The sequence below is a fragment of the Sinohyriopsis cumingii genome, chromosome 4 (genome assembly GCF_028554795.1).
Source record: "Sinohyriopsis cumingii isolate HCF-2022 chromosome 4, ASM2855479v2, whole genome shotgun sequence".
Taxonomy (NCBI): domain Eukaryota; kingdom Metazoa; phylum Mollusca; class Bivalvia; order Unionida; family Unionidae; genus Sinohyriopsis; species Sinohyriopsis cumingii.
Genome location: NC_142964.1, coordinates 16,339,600 through 16,357,580, shown reverse-complemented (window position 1 = coordinate 16,357,580; position 17,981 = coordinate 16,339,600). Strand labels below are relative to the sequence as shown.

General features: G+C 34.8%; 1 protein-coding gene across 4 annotated transcripts in view; it reads left to right on the top strand.

Moving 5' to 3' along the window:
• Nucleotides 1-17,981, top strand: part of LOC149800684 (high affinity cAMP-specific and IBMX-insensitive 3',5'-cyclic phosphodiesterase 8B-like) — a 339,962-nt gene that overhangs the window by 304,769 nt on the left and 17,212 nt on the right. For all 4 annotated transcript variants that reach the window (XM_089954717.1, XM_089954716.1, XM_089954719.1 and 1 more), the window contains 3 exons: nt 4,312-4,450; nt 9,465-9,638; nt 11,844-11,973. In XM_089954717.1, coding sequence (XP_089810843.1) covers nt 4,312-4,450; nt 9,465-9,638; nt 11,844-11,973 — 443 coding nt within the window. The remainder of the gene's footprint in view (nt 1-4,311; nt 4,451-9,464; nt 9,639-11,843; nt 11,974-17,981) is intronic.

Below are 17,981 nucleotides of genomic sequence, written 5' to 3'. Positions count from 1 at the left end.
AATATGTTTTCAAAATAAAATTACTATATATACTTGCTTATAAGTCGAGTCCAACTGCAAGCTGCATAGACCAAGATCTGCTGACATATAATGCAATGGCACATCTGGATCTGTGCAGTTTTCAGGAGTAATGAGTATAAGAAACAATAAAGACCCTGATGTCCTGGCACATTATGCAGTGGCAGATCAGGGTCTATCTTGTTTGTAGTTGGACTTACAAGTGAGTATAAGAAACAATAAAGACCCTGATGTCCTGGCACATTATGCAGTGGCAGATCAGGGTCTATCTTTTTTGTAGTTGGACTTATAAGTGAGTATATACAGTACTTGAAACTTTAAACCAAATTCAAGTTAGTCAAGTTTTTATTCCCCCTTGGGGGAGATACAGCTATTGCTATGTCCATTCATCCATCTGTCTGTGTGTGTCCGTCCATAATCATTTTCATTTTCACAGCATAACACTCAAACAGTTCAAGGTATCTTAATAAAACATGGTACATATGTCAAGCAAGTTACTTAGAGGTGTCTTTGATTTCATGGAGAATATAAGCAGTGTAACATAAGTAATGTGTAAATTGAGAGTACCAGACTATATGGTACTAACATAAGTAGTGTGTAAATTGAGAGTACCAGACCATATGGTACTAACATAAGTAGTGTGTAAATTGAGAGTGCTGGATCAGAAGATACTTATATAAGTAGTATTAAAATTGAGAGTTCAGGTACTTCAGTAGAGCGTGCAGGATCATACTGTACTAACATAAGTAGTATGTAAATTGAGAGTGCTAGACTATAGGGGTTACTAACATAAAGTAGTACAAGTAAACCACTGGTTTTCTGGCACCCTTGTTTCCAAAGCCTTGCCAGATTAACAATTTTGCCAGACCAGCCAAGGTCATATAATAATAATTCAACAATATAGGTATAAAAGAAACAGGTTTATTAATTACTGTACAAAGAATGTTGCTGTACTACCACTCCCAAAAAGGCAAATTTTAGAATTTTACTGGAACTGTAGAGTTAATAACAAAGGTCTGGAAGTTGAGGGCTGTCAGGATTACTGTCTGTTACATAGATGGTTTCTTCACCATGGATTAACAATGCTGCAGGTGTAACATCCAGGGTACTTGAAGTTGAAGCCACAGGATTTTCAGATGTACTGCTCTGGTACACATTCTTCTTGGCTATCTTTTTAAACACTAAGCGAAGTTGTTTCATGTGTTCTGATCTTTCCAGAGATCTCGGAAACACTTAATTACATGAATTTTGACACAAATGTTTGATGTGGTATGCAGAAAATCATCCATGCAGGAGTCCTCCATATGCACTTTTTTGTTGTAAACAGGACATATTTGCAACACAATAAATATGTTCTAATCAGTATGAAGTATTAAACAATGCTTTTATTTAAGTTTGTTGCTGACTTCCTCTTATCAAAGGTCATTGGCTTGCTTTGATGAAGGTGCATGTGTTATTGAAGGCACTATTAAAGGCTCTCTTTGAAGGACCAAAAAATTACCAGTTTGTTATTGTTGCAGCAAAATCAGATAATTGCAGAACAATCGGACATAATGTTTTAAAATTTTCTTAGTATGTATCGGTGCTTCAAAGGTAATCAGTTTTCTTTGAAGTTGCAGCAAAACTATTTTTCTGGTACATTTCACACAAAAAATTGCCATCATCTGGTTGACTGTTGTCATTTCCCATTCCTGCCTTCAGAGGTGGTCGATTTTAGCTAGTCAGTTGCATGGCAATTTTCGTCAAATTACAGCATACATTTCCAAGGCCAGACAACAGCATAAGTGGATTATGATATTAAAATGTATTCTTAGGGTGGTTTGTCAATATGAAACATGGATTTGTTCATGTAACGAGATTCCAATGCGTTTTTATATCCATGTTGGTGGCTTCCTATCATCGTGCCTTTGAATTTCTCCACTCCAAACCTAAGATTGTATATACAGTTTTTATCAGCCAAAAATATTGCCAGATGTTATATTTTGTTGCTAACAAGGAAAAAAATCATAATTCGCGACTTTGGCAAAGCCCAGCGCAGTCCATGTTATTGTGTTCATTTCTGATTGCGACCATATAAATAATGCATGCAACCTAATAATAATAAAAGTGTGTGATGCCTGGCTTTGGGATTGGAATAAAAACTTTTCTAGGATTAACAAAATTCATTCTGGTGGACAAACAAGAGCTATATGCCAGTGGTGTAAAGAATGTGGACATTAAACTCAATGGCAACTACTGGTTCTTCTAATTTGCAAAGTTCCACATTTTCTAGGCATGAGACAACTAGAGACCAGCTACTTGCTAGGTAGTCATAAAATCATTGATTTTCACACTGACAGAAGCCTGTACAACTCTCCTTCAAGAGCAGAGATGTATTTCAAGACTTTGCAGTCCTAGCAGTAATTGAGTTGGTGTCACCAGTGACATCTGTGGAATGCCAGAGAGGCTTTTGGTGTGCAGAACAAGATCAACATGAAAGGAAGGAATAAAACATGTGGAGGAATACAGTCCAAAGCCAAGTATCAGAAACCATTTTAACATAATCAGTGATATTCCAGCCATTTTTATTAGCATGGTGTGTCACTGGGTAAATTTTAACACCTTTCATAGCCCTAGGGCATTTACTCTTTTCTATCACCAGTGGTTTACATCTGTGCATGCCTGCTGTGCTTGATCATCCTAAGATGGTAACTCTATACTTAGACTGTTTGAATCCTATGAGCCCTACTTCATCTACCATTGTTAGCATGTAGGTGTGCATCACCAGTATAATGCAGTTTCATCTGGTGGCAGTTTCATCTGCATTATACACCTGCTCATGACTGAGGTGCTCATCAACTACAAGCTTATGAAATTCACCCACAAACTCGGCAGTTCCTTCGTAGTCTACTGACTATTTTTCTCCACATACTTTATGCATGGAAATTCCATGACGCTTCTTGAAACTTTGAAGCCATCCTTTGCTATAGTCATACTCATGATCTAATTTAAGTTCTTTATGAAACAACTGAGCCTAGTCCATTACCATCCTGCCTGACAAGTCCACTCCATCACTTCGATGTTGTTGAAATCATTCCATCATCACTCAGTCATACTCAGTACTCTTACTACCTTTCATAGTTTTTCTAATGTTCATTCATTTCTTGGAATCACTGTCTGAATAGAATTTCAATATTTTGTCCCTCTGCTTCTTTATATTGTAAACAGTTGATCAGACAATACCATATGTGTCACACAGCTTTCACATGGAAACACCATGGTCCAGTTTTTTCAACAGTTTTACTTTGTCTTGTATCGATATTGACTGGTGTTCATGCTTGACACCACTACTGACACTTGCATCTTTCTTTGAAGCCATTGCTAGGGTTAAATGTTAGTAAAATTAGCTAAGAATCACACAAAATATAAGTATTACCACCAACAGTTGCAGTGTGAACAATCCAAGTGCTCACCCAGTAAACTAATTTGGCATTGTCAGGAATTTAAAGTGCCCTCTCATAATTTTGTCTGGACTAAAAGAGGTGCTGGACCATCCGTTGATGGTTAATCAGTGGTTTACCTGTATCAAAACTGAGATTTCTGAACCATAGGTTACTAACATAAGTAGAATGTAAATTGAGAGGTGTAGGATACTAACATAAGTTCTGGACTATGGGATACAAACATAAGTTCTGGACTATGGGATACAAACATAAGTAGTATGTAAGTTGAGAGTACTGGACGATAGTATACTAACATTTGTATCAAATTTGAGAGTTGTAGAACATGGGGTGCTAATACAAGTAGTATCCTAACTGAGAGTGGTGGACCATACATAGGGTACTTAAATAATTATTATGCACATTGAAAGTAGTGGACCATAGGGTACTAAGATTTGTAAGTTGAGAATTGTGGACCATAAGGTGCTAATATATGTACTGTGTAAATAGAGAGTGGTGGACCATTGGGTACTAACATAATTAGCATTAAAATTATGAGTTTTTGTACTTAAGTGAAGAGTGCAGGATCATATGGTATTGACATAAATAGTCTATAAATTGAGAGTGCTGGCCCATAGGGTACTAACATAAGTGATTGTAAATTGAGCATTTGGATACTTAAGCAGGAGACTTTGCATAGGTGTGAGACTAGCAAGATACATGATCAACAGATTACTCATTTTTTATTATTGCAATTTACACAAATAAGTCCTTTTTTATATTTACACAAATGCATATACTTTTATTTGTAACAAATTGTGGCATGTATTTCAGGAATCACCTATTTCACATTGTATACTTTCAATCATTTCAGAGAGGATTACAGAATACTAAGGCATTCTGTCATTGATATGGTACTGGCTACAGAAATGAAGCAGCACTTTGAGCATCTAAACAAATTCATAAACAGCATAAACAAACTCTCCCAAAAAGCAGATGAAACCTCTTCTGTTGTAAGTATTCTTTTTATATTCCTATGATACGGTGAAGTGTAACATGTGATGATGATGCTCTTCCATTCATCAGTTTAATTCAGCACAATAACTCAGTTTTCCACCATCTGCAGTTACCAGTTTTGTGGATGACATCAGTTTTGGGGTCAAATGCCACTGTCACTGTGACTGTAAGAAGAAAAATGGTTTTCACACAATGACATTAGTTCTACATCACAGACCTGGAGCAAATCTTGTATTTGCGCTTGAGATTATGAATAAGTCTTTCGATTTCTGGTTCAGGCCTATGTCACTGTGACTGAAACACAGTATTGTTAGGTTATATCATAGATGTGAACAAAACTTTATGGATTGCTCATGTTTGAAAAACTCATTTTTGGGTCCAAAGATTAAGGTCACTGAGTGAAGGAGAATGGCCTCTGCAGAAAAATTCAGTTTTGAACAATTTACTTGCACATTGAGTAAGTAATAAGTTTATTAGTTTGGGTTCAAAAGGTTAAAGGCCATAGCCACTGACTGAATGAAACAAGAGTGGATTTTGCATAATAAGTTTATTTATAGACTACATAAATTGACCAAACTTTTGTGAGGGTGTTTACTTTTGTTATAGTAGAGACCTTTTGACTTGGGATGAAACATTTAATGGTCTTGGTGATTGAGGCTCAAAGCAAAACTAGTTTTTGTAGAATACTTTTATTTTTTATTAACTGTCTTGACCACACTTCATGGATAGCTTGTACTTAAGGCAATAAAAAATCCTAATGATCAATGAGTCCAAAGGTAGGAGTTTATGGTAAATCTAGCAAGGAAATAATAGTTCCAGTGAATCAGGAAGTTTAGTTCAAGAATGGATATCATAACCAAAATGCCAGTTCAGTGAGACCCAATTTTAAACTATCTTCAGAGTGAATGATTCTCAGCTGTTGCATACATAGAGGACTATTTTTGGGTGGTTGTGTTATAATGTTCCATTGGTGGTGCTCTTATTTGCTTTTGGTTTATCCCACTACATATAATCTTGCATGTGATTAAGGTACCAGACCTGAGAAATAATGGTCACAATGTTTGTCACATCTCTGGGTTTGTTCAAAGGGGATATATTTTGCCATGATTATACTGACATTTGTTGCAGGTAGAAAAAAAAGTTTTAAACTTGTCAGTTCTTATTAGTATGTCCTGACAACAAATTTAGAACTTGTCTATTGGTTTTCTACTCGTTATCTTCTTATGCATAACTATTTCCATAACTCTAGCCTAACTCAAGCACTGACTTATCCAAACTTTATAGGAAGGCTAATTCTGTGACTGTAGCCTAACTCAAGCACTGACTTATCCAAACTTTATAGGAAGGCTAATTCTGTGACTGTAGCCTAACTTAAGCAATGGCTTATCCAAACTTTTATGAAGGCTTATTATGTGACTGTAGATTAACTCAAGCAAGGGTTTATCCAAACTTTACATGAAGGCTAAGTATGTGACTGTAGCCTAACTCAAACAATGGCTTATCCAAACTTTATATGAAGGCTAATTTCTGTGACTGTAGCCTAACTCAAGCACTGGATTATCCAAACTTTATATGAAGGCTAATTTCTGTGACTGTAGCCTAACTCAAGCAATGGCTTATTTAAGCTTTATATGAAGGCTAATTTCTGTGACTGTAGCCTAACTCAAGCAATGGCTTATCCAAACTTTATATGAAGGCTAATTTATGTGACTGTAGCCTAACTCAAGCAATGGCTTATCCAAACTTTTATGAAGGCTAATTATGTGACTGTAGATTAACTCAGGCAATGGCTTATTTAAGCTTTATATGAAGGCTGTTTTTCTGTGACTGTAGCCTAACTCAAGCAATGGCTTATCCAAACTTTATATGAAGGCTAATTCTGTGACTGTTAACAATGGTGTATCCAAGTTTTATATGAAGACTAATTCAGACCCTTTTGTTCTTTACTAAAGTGCCATGTCCATCATTTTATTGTCTGAGGGTGTTTATTTCTGAATACCAATTGCTTTCAGGTTAATTTAATAATGGTTATGACAACAAAATGAATCTAGGTTATGTTATCATTCCTGAATATTATATCAGTTAAAAAAATAACTTTAATTCCATATGCAGCCTAATAAGCACATCTACTCTTATACGTGTATCACACCTTTGCTTGCAAACTTTTCAGGCAGCAGGCATAAATAACTACATAGAGGACATATTTAATAAATCAAACGTTTTGGAGGAAAATGGATTTGATTTGTAGATTCATGACAATCAGTTTTTCATTTAGTACATTTGTACTTATATACACCTCTCCCCCAATATCTCCCATACAGTGGGGTACCCTGGCATAGATGAGGGCATGAGTTACCGAGGGGCTTCTGAACAATAAGAAAGAGATCAACATTGAGAGTGGGAGGGGGTTAAGTGGTTGAATACTCATTTAATAATCATGTTGGGAATAATTGTTATCAAATAGACCTTTTGAACTGAAGCTCTTCACTTTTCCACATTAACTATTCATGTGAAATCTCTGAAAGATTGTTTAAAGTACTATTTCAAGTGGTTTCAACGCATTACATGCATACAAGCATTGTGTATTAGTCGCTCCTTTTTATATGTGAATTTGAATACATTAGTGTTTCTGCAGATTCAGAATAAAAGATTTTTTATTTAAAATCTGACATTTATTTAGGGGAGCAAAAATGTCAGAACTCGAGCATATGGAATGGTCTGTTATCCATCATCCTATGTCCATCCATTAAGACAAAATTGTTATCATTACATCTCCTTGATGGATACCTTGAAACTTTATACACACATTTATCCCACAGTCTAATTGGTCCTAAATGAAAATTGCTGATCTGTTGTCTGATTTGGGCACTATGGTAGCCATCTTGAAAATCTTATTTTTGCAACCCCTCCTGAATTTTTGGTCATGTCAACGTTAGGTTTTCACTAAAAGACTTCCTATGATATCTAGTTGGTCCTGTATGAATTGGTGCTGATCAGACATCAAATATGGTAACCATGGCAGCCATCTTGAAAATCTTGTTATTGCTACTCATATATGGATGATCATATCAGCATTAGGTTTTCAATAAAGACTTTTTATGATGTCCGGGTGAATTTTATGTTGACTCATTTCTAAATGGATGCTATATCAGTGGATGGTTATATCAACATGAGGTTTCACCACTGGACTTCTTATGATACTTAGTTGGTTGAAGTGAATTTGGTGCCAGTCATACGTCCAAAACTGTCTTAAATCTTGTTCTCACTACTCCCTATGAATAGATGATCATTATGACATGGTGTTTTCATGAAGTCCAGAATGAAAACGGTGCTAGTTGTACATCCCTTATGGCAGCAATAGCAACTGTCTTATAAGAATCACCTTGCCACTGCTCCTTGTGCATACTTCAGAGTATCAATTTTGAGAACTTAAAGTTTACCATAAACGTTGGAACTCACTTCTACATAATGAACCTTGTGTGTGAAACTAAGCTTCCCATACAAATAGTCATCATTTTTTTAATACTGAAAATTCAATTCATGCAGAATAGGAGTCATATTTTAATTATAAACATGACATAAATAAATTAAAGTTTTTGGGGGATAACGTTTAAAACTAGATATTTTGCTTTATGCAAAAATATTTTCAATTCAAATGTTTTAAAATTTTCATGCCACTATTCTCATTCAGAAATGTTTATATGACATGCACTGAGTTTATACATTTCCTGGCAGTATTCATTACACAATACTTGTATCTAAAGTTAATTGGATTGTAATAATTGGACAATATCATGTGTAAATTAAATACTTATTACTCTAGATACTACATTTTCATCTGATTCATTGGAAAGAGTCTTTACATTAGAAGTGGCAGGCATCATGGAATGATGCAGTGAGTAACAAACTTCACGCTCTCAAGCCAACCCTAGGAGAATGGACTCCATCCTGCAGAACCATCCGTAGGGAGGAGGTAGTCATTGCAAGAATTAGAATTGGTCATACTTATATAACCCACTCCCAAATACTAAAAGGCAGAGACCCACCAGAGTGTATTTCTTGCAATGAACCATTCACTGTTAAGCACTTTATCATAGAGTGTTTTGACCTGCAACCTACAGCAATCAGTATTACAATGTACATGACATGAAGGAACTTTTTGATAAATAAGCATCTCTTATATTATAAAATTCCTGAAAGAAGTAAACATTTACTCTAAACTATATTTCTTACACTATGACCTTGAGCATTTTTATGTCATGTATATACTTATATTCAATACTTTTTCATCTAAATCTTCATTAACATACACCATTTACATTCCCCGTTGATTGGGAAGTTTTATATATTACCTTTACCATCTTATTGGTTGTTAAGTGGGGTTTTTTAATCGCTGGTTGATAAGAAATGTTTTATCACTTTTAATTAATCCTACATATAACCTTTGTATGGCTCTAAATACCATCAAGATCTGGGTGAGTTTTCTTGATCTATGTATAATTACTATGCCTTTACCTTTGGAAAGAACTTTTATGATACTACAAAAGTAGGTAAAACTGACATGATATGAAGTTTTGGAGATAGTTCTACATCGCCTGCTTAGTAAAATGGTCATCTGTGAACTGGCAAGTTATATAAACCAGGTGAGTGTTATCAGGCATGCATGGGTCTGTTGTATTTTACAGGGCTGTTGTATTTTACAGGCCTGTTTTCACAATTAAAATTCCCATCAGCATTTTATGTTTCATTCATTAATAGAAACATAAGTTGCAACCATATCATTTTATATCCGATCAGTCCCAGAATTCATAGTACTAGCTAACAATTGACATATCTATGACATGATAATGTAGTCTTCGGGTCACTAAAAACTGTTTAGGAAGCATTGACTTTATAAAAGTGGACATTCTTAATTTTTTTTAATGTTTCTTGCCATGTTGAAAGGTTAAGTACAGTGATCAGAATAATGTGATGAGACTGTACTGTAATGTTTCTTCTCATTAATTGCAGAGTGGCAGTGGTTCTCCTGACAGCACTATTATATTGAGTCAGCTGTCGACCCCAGAGAATAAAATGCTCATCAAACGCATGCTAATCAAGTGTGCAGATGTCTCAAACCCTCTGCGACCTCTGGAATTGTGTGTGGAATGGGCCAAGAGAATTGCAGAGGAATATATTCAGCAAGTGAGGAAGAATTTAAAGACAGTCTCTCCTAGTAGACCAATATTGTGTTTTTACTCTGAGTTAACTTTTCAAATTAGACTAGATTGTACTATTATTTTTTATATTGAGTCAAGTTTTCATGGAATACCAAATTGTATTATTATTCTTGAAATTGAGTGTTGTTTTTCTTGTAGACTAGACAGTAGATGGATGATGGATAGATGTTTCTATGGACTGGCAAACATTATTAGCATCATGTGATAATGGGCATTTGATTGCGCTATTATGCTTTGATGATTTCTCTAACCTGCCCACTATGGGATTATTTTTGGAGGGGTATTGTCTTGCATAGATTATATGATAGTTCTTGTGATCACAAGTAGTACCTATGCTTTTGATGAATTTCCCTGCAGTCATCATCGTGATCATGTGAACGTCTGCATATCATCCTGGTTTTCTTTGTAGAGGCAGGAGATTATATGAATCATTGTATGTCCATTTTATTTTAATACCTGTAGAGGCAGGAGATTATATGAATCATTGTATGTCCATTTTATTTTGTATACATATGGGGGCTGGAGTATATATGAATCATTGTATGTCCATTTTATTTTTGTATACCTATAGAGGCAGGGGTATATATGAATCATAGAAAACTATTGTATGACTGATTTTCTTTAATTGTACAAGAACTGTATGTGAAAGGAATAAAGAGAGAGAGGTTTGGGGTGGTGCAAGATAATTGTCTTTTCTTTAAAAACAAGATTTGTGCTTTCTGTTGTTTTTTCAATATATCCTTTATAAAATTTAAGATTTACAAGATTTCATTTACATTTTTACTTTTTTGAATAAAAATCTTTAGAGTTTAATATTTTCTACTGAAATCTTGACAACTCCAATGTCAAAACATTGTAAGTTTTAATAATGTAAAAAAAAGATAATGGTTTTGTGCTGTAATTTGGGTGATAATGTTCCCCAGGGTGTAGGCTATAATTTGGGTGATAATGTTCCCCAGGGTGTAGGTTGTAATTTGGGTGATAATGTTCCCCAGTGTGCAGGCCGTAATTTGGGTGATAATGTTCCCCAGGGTGTAGGCTGTAATTTGGGTGATAATGTTCCCCAGGGTGTAGGCTGTAATTTGGGTGATAATGTTCCCCAGTGTGCAGGTTGTAATTTGGGTGATAATGTTCCCCAGGGTGTAGGCTGTAATTTGGGTGATAATGTTCCCCAGGGTGTTGGCTGTAATTTGGGTGATAATGTTCCCCAGGGTGTAGGCTGTAATTTGGGTGATAATGTTCCCCAGGGTGTTGGCTGTAATTTGGGTGATAATGTTCCCCAGGGTGTAGGCTATAATTTGGGTGATAATGTTCCCCAGGGTGTAGGTTGTAATTTGGGTGATAATGTTCCCCAGTGTGCAGGCCGTAATTTGGGTGATAATGTTCCCCAGGGTGTAGGCTGTAATTTGGGTGATAATGTTCCCCAGGGTGTAGGCTGTAATTTGGGTGATAATGTTCCCCAGTGTGCAGGTTGTAATTTGGGTGATAATGTTCCCCAGGGTGTAGGCTGTAATTTGGGTGATAATGTTCCCCAGGGTGTTGGCTGTAATTTGGGTGATAATGTTCCCCAGGGTGTAGGCTGTAATTTGGGTGATAATGTTCCCCAGGGTGTAAGCCGCATGTATAGGTTTTCACAACCTCATACTTACACCTAAGAATTCATAACTCCTCAGTGACAGATTTTTTTTCTTCAAACGTCAATTTTTGTTTTGGTGCAGCAAGTAGAAGCTTGGGATTTATTGACAAATGCTGTTCAAATTTAGGATTGGTTGATGAATGCTTTTTAAGTATAGGATTTATTGACACATCCTTTTTGATTTAGATTTGGATGACTTGCTTTTCAAGTTTAGGATTCATTGGAAAGAATATTTATCAGATGACAGTATAGATGAGTAAAATCAAAATGATATGATTTTTGGGGAAATAGCTTACATACATTGTGTTCGTACAATACTGCAAAAGCCTACTTAGTGAAATGGTCCGCTGTTAAGTATTGGCAGTCAGGTGAGTAATTTCAGGCCCAATTGGGCCTCATGTTAGAAATGTTTAAAGTAATTATGATTCTTGAAATCATTCTATTCATTCAGTGTTCTTTACTTACTAGCTTAATAATACCTTTATCAGTTTTCCTAACCAAAAAGTTCAGATAGGCTCTCCAATTTTATTTCAGACTGATGAGGAGAAAAAAGGAGGACTGCCAGTGGTGATGCCAGTTTTTGACAGAAAGACATACAGCCTTCCCAAATCCCAGACCAGTTTTATTGATGTCTTCATTAATGATATGTTCGATGCTTGGGATTGTAAGTTTGTTACCACTGAAACATTTTAGCCATTTTTTAAGATCATATACAACAGCTGGCAGATTAAACGACCATTGTCTGTATCAAATGTAATGTATTGATTATAATAATTATAATAATAACTGCACAACAATTATTCTTTTATATCATAATTACATGCACTGTATACATATCCCAAACCGAAATCACAAGCTATTTGTGCAAGCTTGTCACAAGCTTGTGCAAACTGTTATCATGCAAGCTACTATTTGGAACCTTGCAGCAAGTTTGCACTGAAAAAATGTCAAGCTTGCACAAACCACATGATAGAAAATAAATACATATGTAAATATGTACAAGCTGGCACAAGCTAGCAAGGATTAACAACAAGCTAGTGCAAGCTTGTGTGGACAAAAAATCAAGCTTTCGCAAGCTTATACAAGATTCATTGCTGTTAAAATATTGTATAAAGAATGACATTACAGACCATTCATGATACAATTGTTGCAGTAAAATTAGAAAGATTATATATAAAATAAAACTGAAATGAATGGAACAAATATAAACTATTTCTAAAGCAGATTTATTTACAAAAATATACATATCTTGAAACAGCCTTCTTTCAGTAAAAAGTTTTAAAATGGTGTTAAGAAAATATGAAATTCTTATAAAATTCTTTTGCTAATTTTCTGTATTGTTTGGTGAAAAGCACATGTCAGCAACTTTACGTCAGATACAGCATTTACCAGACACTGTAAAACAACTTGCATCATTATGGGTGTATTCAGGTTTTGTATTTGAATGCATGAATGGTAAAATTATAATAATTTATGAAATGGAACATCCTGTTTTGCAGATTGCAAATGCACACACCATATTAAACAAGAAAGTACTCTAGGGTACTTTTACTGTAAGATACAATTACACCATATTAAATGAGAAAGTACTCTAGGGTAATTTTACTGTAAGATACAATTACACCATATTAAGCAAGAAAGTATTCTAGGGTACTTTTACTGTAAGATACAACTACAACTACACTAAAATTGGCTACTTTTTTGCACACATCATTCTCAAATGAGATCTAACTCGTGTTAGTCTTGTGTGGATTTTAACATGCAAATTAGATAGAACACCCATGTGCAATAGAATCAAACAAAATCTGAAAATCACATGAGCTGGATCTTATCCAATGTATTAAGGGAACAGTCCAGAAATTCTGACTGCTACACAGAAAGGCAAGCTTTTCAGTCTTTGGAATCTCACATGGCCATTTTCTTGAATACCGGTAGGTGGGAAAATCTTCACATTTTTGTGTGGATGGCTTCAGAAACCTTTTACTTCACATCCATATAGAAATCCAGTTGGAGAAGGATGCTGTCAGATGGTTACATTCCACTATTTTCTCTTAAAACTGTATGCTATTAGGTGAAAAACAAGAAGGTTAAACAAATCCTCTTGGTATGCAAGAAGAAAAAAGTCCCTTAGAAAAAAGGAAATGAGATTAAGATGCTTGCATGTAATTTCATAATTCATCAGCCTTTTTTCGATAACTGACAACAATGCATCAATATCTGCAGTTTGACAGGAGCAGCAGTAGATAATAATGATCTACAAAGTTGTCGTCTAAAGGATTATGTACAGGAAGATTACAAAGTCACCTTTTGACATTTAACATATTTTAAGCAAACACTCTTTAACAATAATACTATAATACAGTATAATCTGCCACCAAACTGCAGTCCAATAAATGAGTAAAATGCAAAATAATATTTGATTTTACTTACTAACACGATAACTCCATGATTTTCAATTATCTCAGGGATTCCATGATCTGTTGTTGCACATGTATTGGTACTGCTTGCAATGAAATTTCCTGAATTAATGAGCTAAATTGTAGCGATCCAATTTTGAAAATGGAGCCTCTTTGAAACCAAGGCTACCTTTTGTTTTCGTGAGTCAGGTGTTATATGCAGATTTGGATTTGTAAACCAATCTCAGGACTGAAAACAAGGGAAGTAACCACCTTTTATGTATCGATGCCAAACTAGGTCTGTCTCAGAAAACCACATTATTTGATTTTTTAAAAACAGAAAATCAAAATTCATTAACCATAATTCTTCATAGAATGCTGGCAGATAGGGATGGGTATCTCACTTTCTCTGTCTCTCTCTGTCTGTCTGTCTCTCTCTCTCTCTCTCTGTGTCTGTCTGTCTCTCTCTCTCTCTCTCTGTCTGTCTCTCTCTCTGTCTATCTCTCTCTCTCTCTCTCTCTCTCTCTCTGTCTCAGAAAACAATAATTATATACATCTCAAGCTTTTACTTAGTATGAGAAGAAACACCAATGATTTGTTTCTTCTGGCAGCAGATAATAATAATTATAATAATAATAAATATAATAATAATAATACTATTTCATGCTGTTCACAACAACACTTACTGTAATGACAACAGGGACACATATAATATACATGATGATAAGCAAAAGCTTCTGAACAATAGAATCAAAAATGTCTGGTTTTTCCCCCTTTTTGTTAAAAAAATTCTCATTATTTGGCATTGATATTGTATGGAAATGTAGTAACAGGAAATAAAATCATATTCATTCACTTGTCTTGCATCTGTAAATAATGGAGTTGTTCACTATTATTATTATTATTATTGTTATTATTATTATTATACTCCTAACAAACTGCATTGACCTAGATCTGCATGCCAGTTTTATCTTACAGTAGATCAGGGTCTGTGCAGTTTGCACTAGGACTTGACTTATAAGCACGTAATGCAGGTACAATAGATTTTTCCAACAAGGGCAAATGATTTTTAAGAAAATTTAACTCCATATTTTACAAGATTTATAAAATCATGAAGCTTAAAATATCAATCAACACATATACTCACTATTATATAACAGTTTGATGTGAACATTTTTAGCAATAATAAAGTGTAATTAAAGACATAAAAATCACTAAATTGACAAAATGTTTTAATTTGAACTGTTTTATACTGCTCTGGGATTACAAATGGGACATAAAAGTTAATATTGCAGTCACAATATGAAGAAAAAAATTGATTGACCAGAAAAGAAGGTAATGAAGATGAGACCACTAAAAAAAGGATAAAATCAACCATGGTTTCTCTTCCTATTTGGTTTACTATTTGGCCCAAATTGCCCCTATTTGGGTGACATGACAGGACCTGGGTCTAAAGTTTTGCCCAAATTGCCCCTATTTGGGTGACATGACAGGACCTGGGTCTAAAGTTTGCCCAAATTGCCCCTATTTGGGTGACATGACAAGATCTGGGTCTACAATTTTGCCCAAATTGCCCCCCTAGCATGGACCTTGCAAATCTGGATAATTCATAAGCCTATATGCTTATTTTTTAAATCCATGAAGAAGGGTATGCACTTCATTTTTATATGCAGGTCTTTTTTTTAATATCCAGATCTTGTGTATGACAGATGAAAAAATATGCTTCCAAACAAATCCTGGACATCTGATGCACTTTGATATAAAATGGCTGCAGTTAAGATCGAGAAAAATGTATATGGTTACCATATATACTAGCTTATATGTAGAGTAAAACTGCAAATAACAAAGATTCTGATCTACCATCGCATAATGTGCCAGCAGATCAGGGTGTATGTTATGTGTTCTACTAATTACTCTTAACAAACTGCACAGACCCAGTTCTGCCAGCACATTATGAGACATCACATCTGGGCCTGTGCAGTTTTCAGTTAGACTTGTAAGCAAGTACCTACAGTATTCTTTGAGTAATATCAATTCTTCCACATTCTTGAACTGCTACATTGGTAAATAATGAATGCTTTTCTGTCTTTATAAAAGAAATGTATATAGATATTTTTTTTGTTGAGTGCATATTTGTAGAATGTCAAATGGCAGCAGCAACATAAGTTTTGGTTACACTTTCAATGTGTATGTCTGTCCTATTTTTAGATTTTCATCCTACTTGCCTTGAATCATTATCAGGGTGCACATTCGGTGCAAAAACTATTCTCCCTTGTGGCCCTGATTATTTACATAATATACAAATATGTCAAATCCAGCTGCAAAACAAGCATAATAAAAGTGCTAACTTTAGGAATAAATTATTATTTAATAACTTGGCATGATCTTAAATTTCATTCACACTTTGGTAGACATTATCAACATTGTTGTAAAGGATAATGCTGCCAGCTCATTTTAAAGTCTGATTTTGTTTGACATATATGTTTTAGAAGCATTACTCCATGATGTCGCAGCATTCAAGATGAGGTGAACATAACTTGTAAAAAACATTATCCTGTAAGCATACTGAAAGTCAGCTGAACCAGAAAATCTACTACCCATTCATAACGGAAGCAGATATTGTTCATTTTTAGATGTCTCTTTCATTAAATTATTGGCAAGATCAGACAGTAATGTGTGAGCCCAAAACTTTATCTTGCATAACATTTTTTAGTGCCACAACACTAACATTTTATGTGTAGAATATTATATTTAAGTCAATTATGTCTTTACTTTGTAGTTATCGGCATCGCCTTGTTTTTGTCTGAATTACTGACCTTTTGTTACCTTCACACCATTTTGAGAGCTCAACAAGAGTGCCTTTCAGCAGCATTTTTAAGAAGAGCTAATGTCATGTCATGTAAAATTGGCATAGAGATCCTTATCAATATTTCCTGCATGTAAATAAAAATCATTGATAAAAATAAGAAATAAAAGTGGTCTTAAAATACATCCTTGAGGTACTCCACAAAGTCACATGTTTTTCTTCAAAAATATCACATTTCATGCAGTTTTTTGTTTTCTTCCTTCATAGGATTTAAACTAATGTCATCATCATCATAATCATCATCATTATCAATCTGTTAACCAAAGAGGTCATTGGGCACCACAGTTGACTATAAAACTAATTCTCTCCATCTTTCCCTGTTCTCTACTGCCCTATTGGGAATCTCCAAATCCCATGCCTGTTCACTCCTTAATTGTGTCTTCCCACCACTTTCTCTGCCTGCCCGTTCTTCTGCACCCTCACGCTGTGCCTTGCAATATTGTTTTTGCCAGTCCAGATGATCTTGAGACATGACTGTACCGCTTCAGTTTGTACTTTTTTTTTACAGTGGTCAAGAGGTCTTTATAGGGTCCAATGGCTCACTGGATCCCGTGGACATATTTGTTGGCTACATGGTCTATGTATTTGATGCCCAAGATTTTGAGGTAGCATCTCATTTCAAAGGTTTGAATCCATCTTTATAGATCTGATGTGAGCACCCATGTTTCACAAACATACAGAAAGATGGATATGACAATCGAGCACATCATCCTTATGTTGGTATCTTTCCATATTTGTCTCTACCTTGTTTTTGCTGATATATATATATATATATATATATATATATATATATATATATATATATATATATATATATATATATATATATATATATATATATATATATATATATATAGTTTTAATTGAACTTGCAAAGTTTTAATTTTTAAAGTAAAATGCCATGATTAACAAAGTCAGAAACTTTCCTCAGATCAGCTAACACAACTCCGACTAGGTCTCTTTCATCTAAACATTGAGCTGTTTTTCAGTCTTAGATTCTGATACATAAAAAATGCAAGTATCTCTCTGAACATAACTTGTCAAAAGCAGTGGGACTGGCATATCAAATTGGCCCAGGACTTTTGAAGGCAGTCTGTCTTGTGATAGGAGCTTGTCCTGTCATAGCAGCCTGTCCTGTCATAGCAGACTGTCATTATAGCCTGTCCTGGCATAGTAGCCTGTCCTGTATTAGCAGACTGTCCTGTCATAGCAACCTGTCTTATCATAGCAACCTGTCTTATCATAACAGAGCATACATACATCATTAATCACTGTACCAAAAATGGGCATTTCACCCAACTATGGAAAGTAGCTAAAATCACCCCAATTTTTAAAACTGGACATATGACTGTTGTTAACCTTTTCAGACCAACTTTAATTATACCAATCCAACAAAATAAACCAAACATG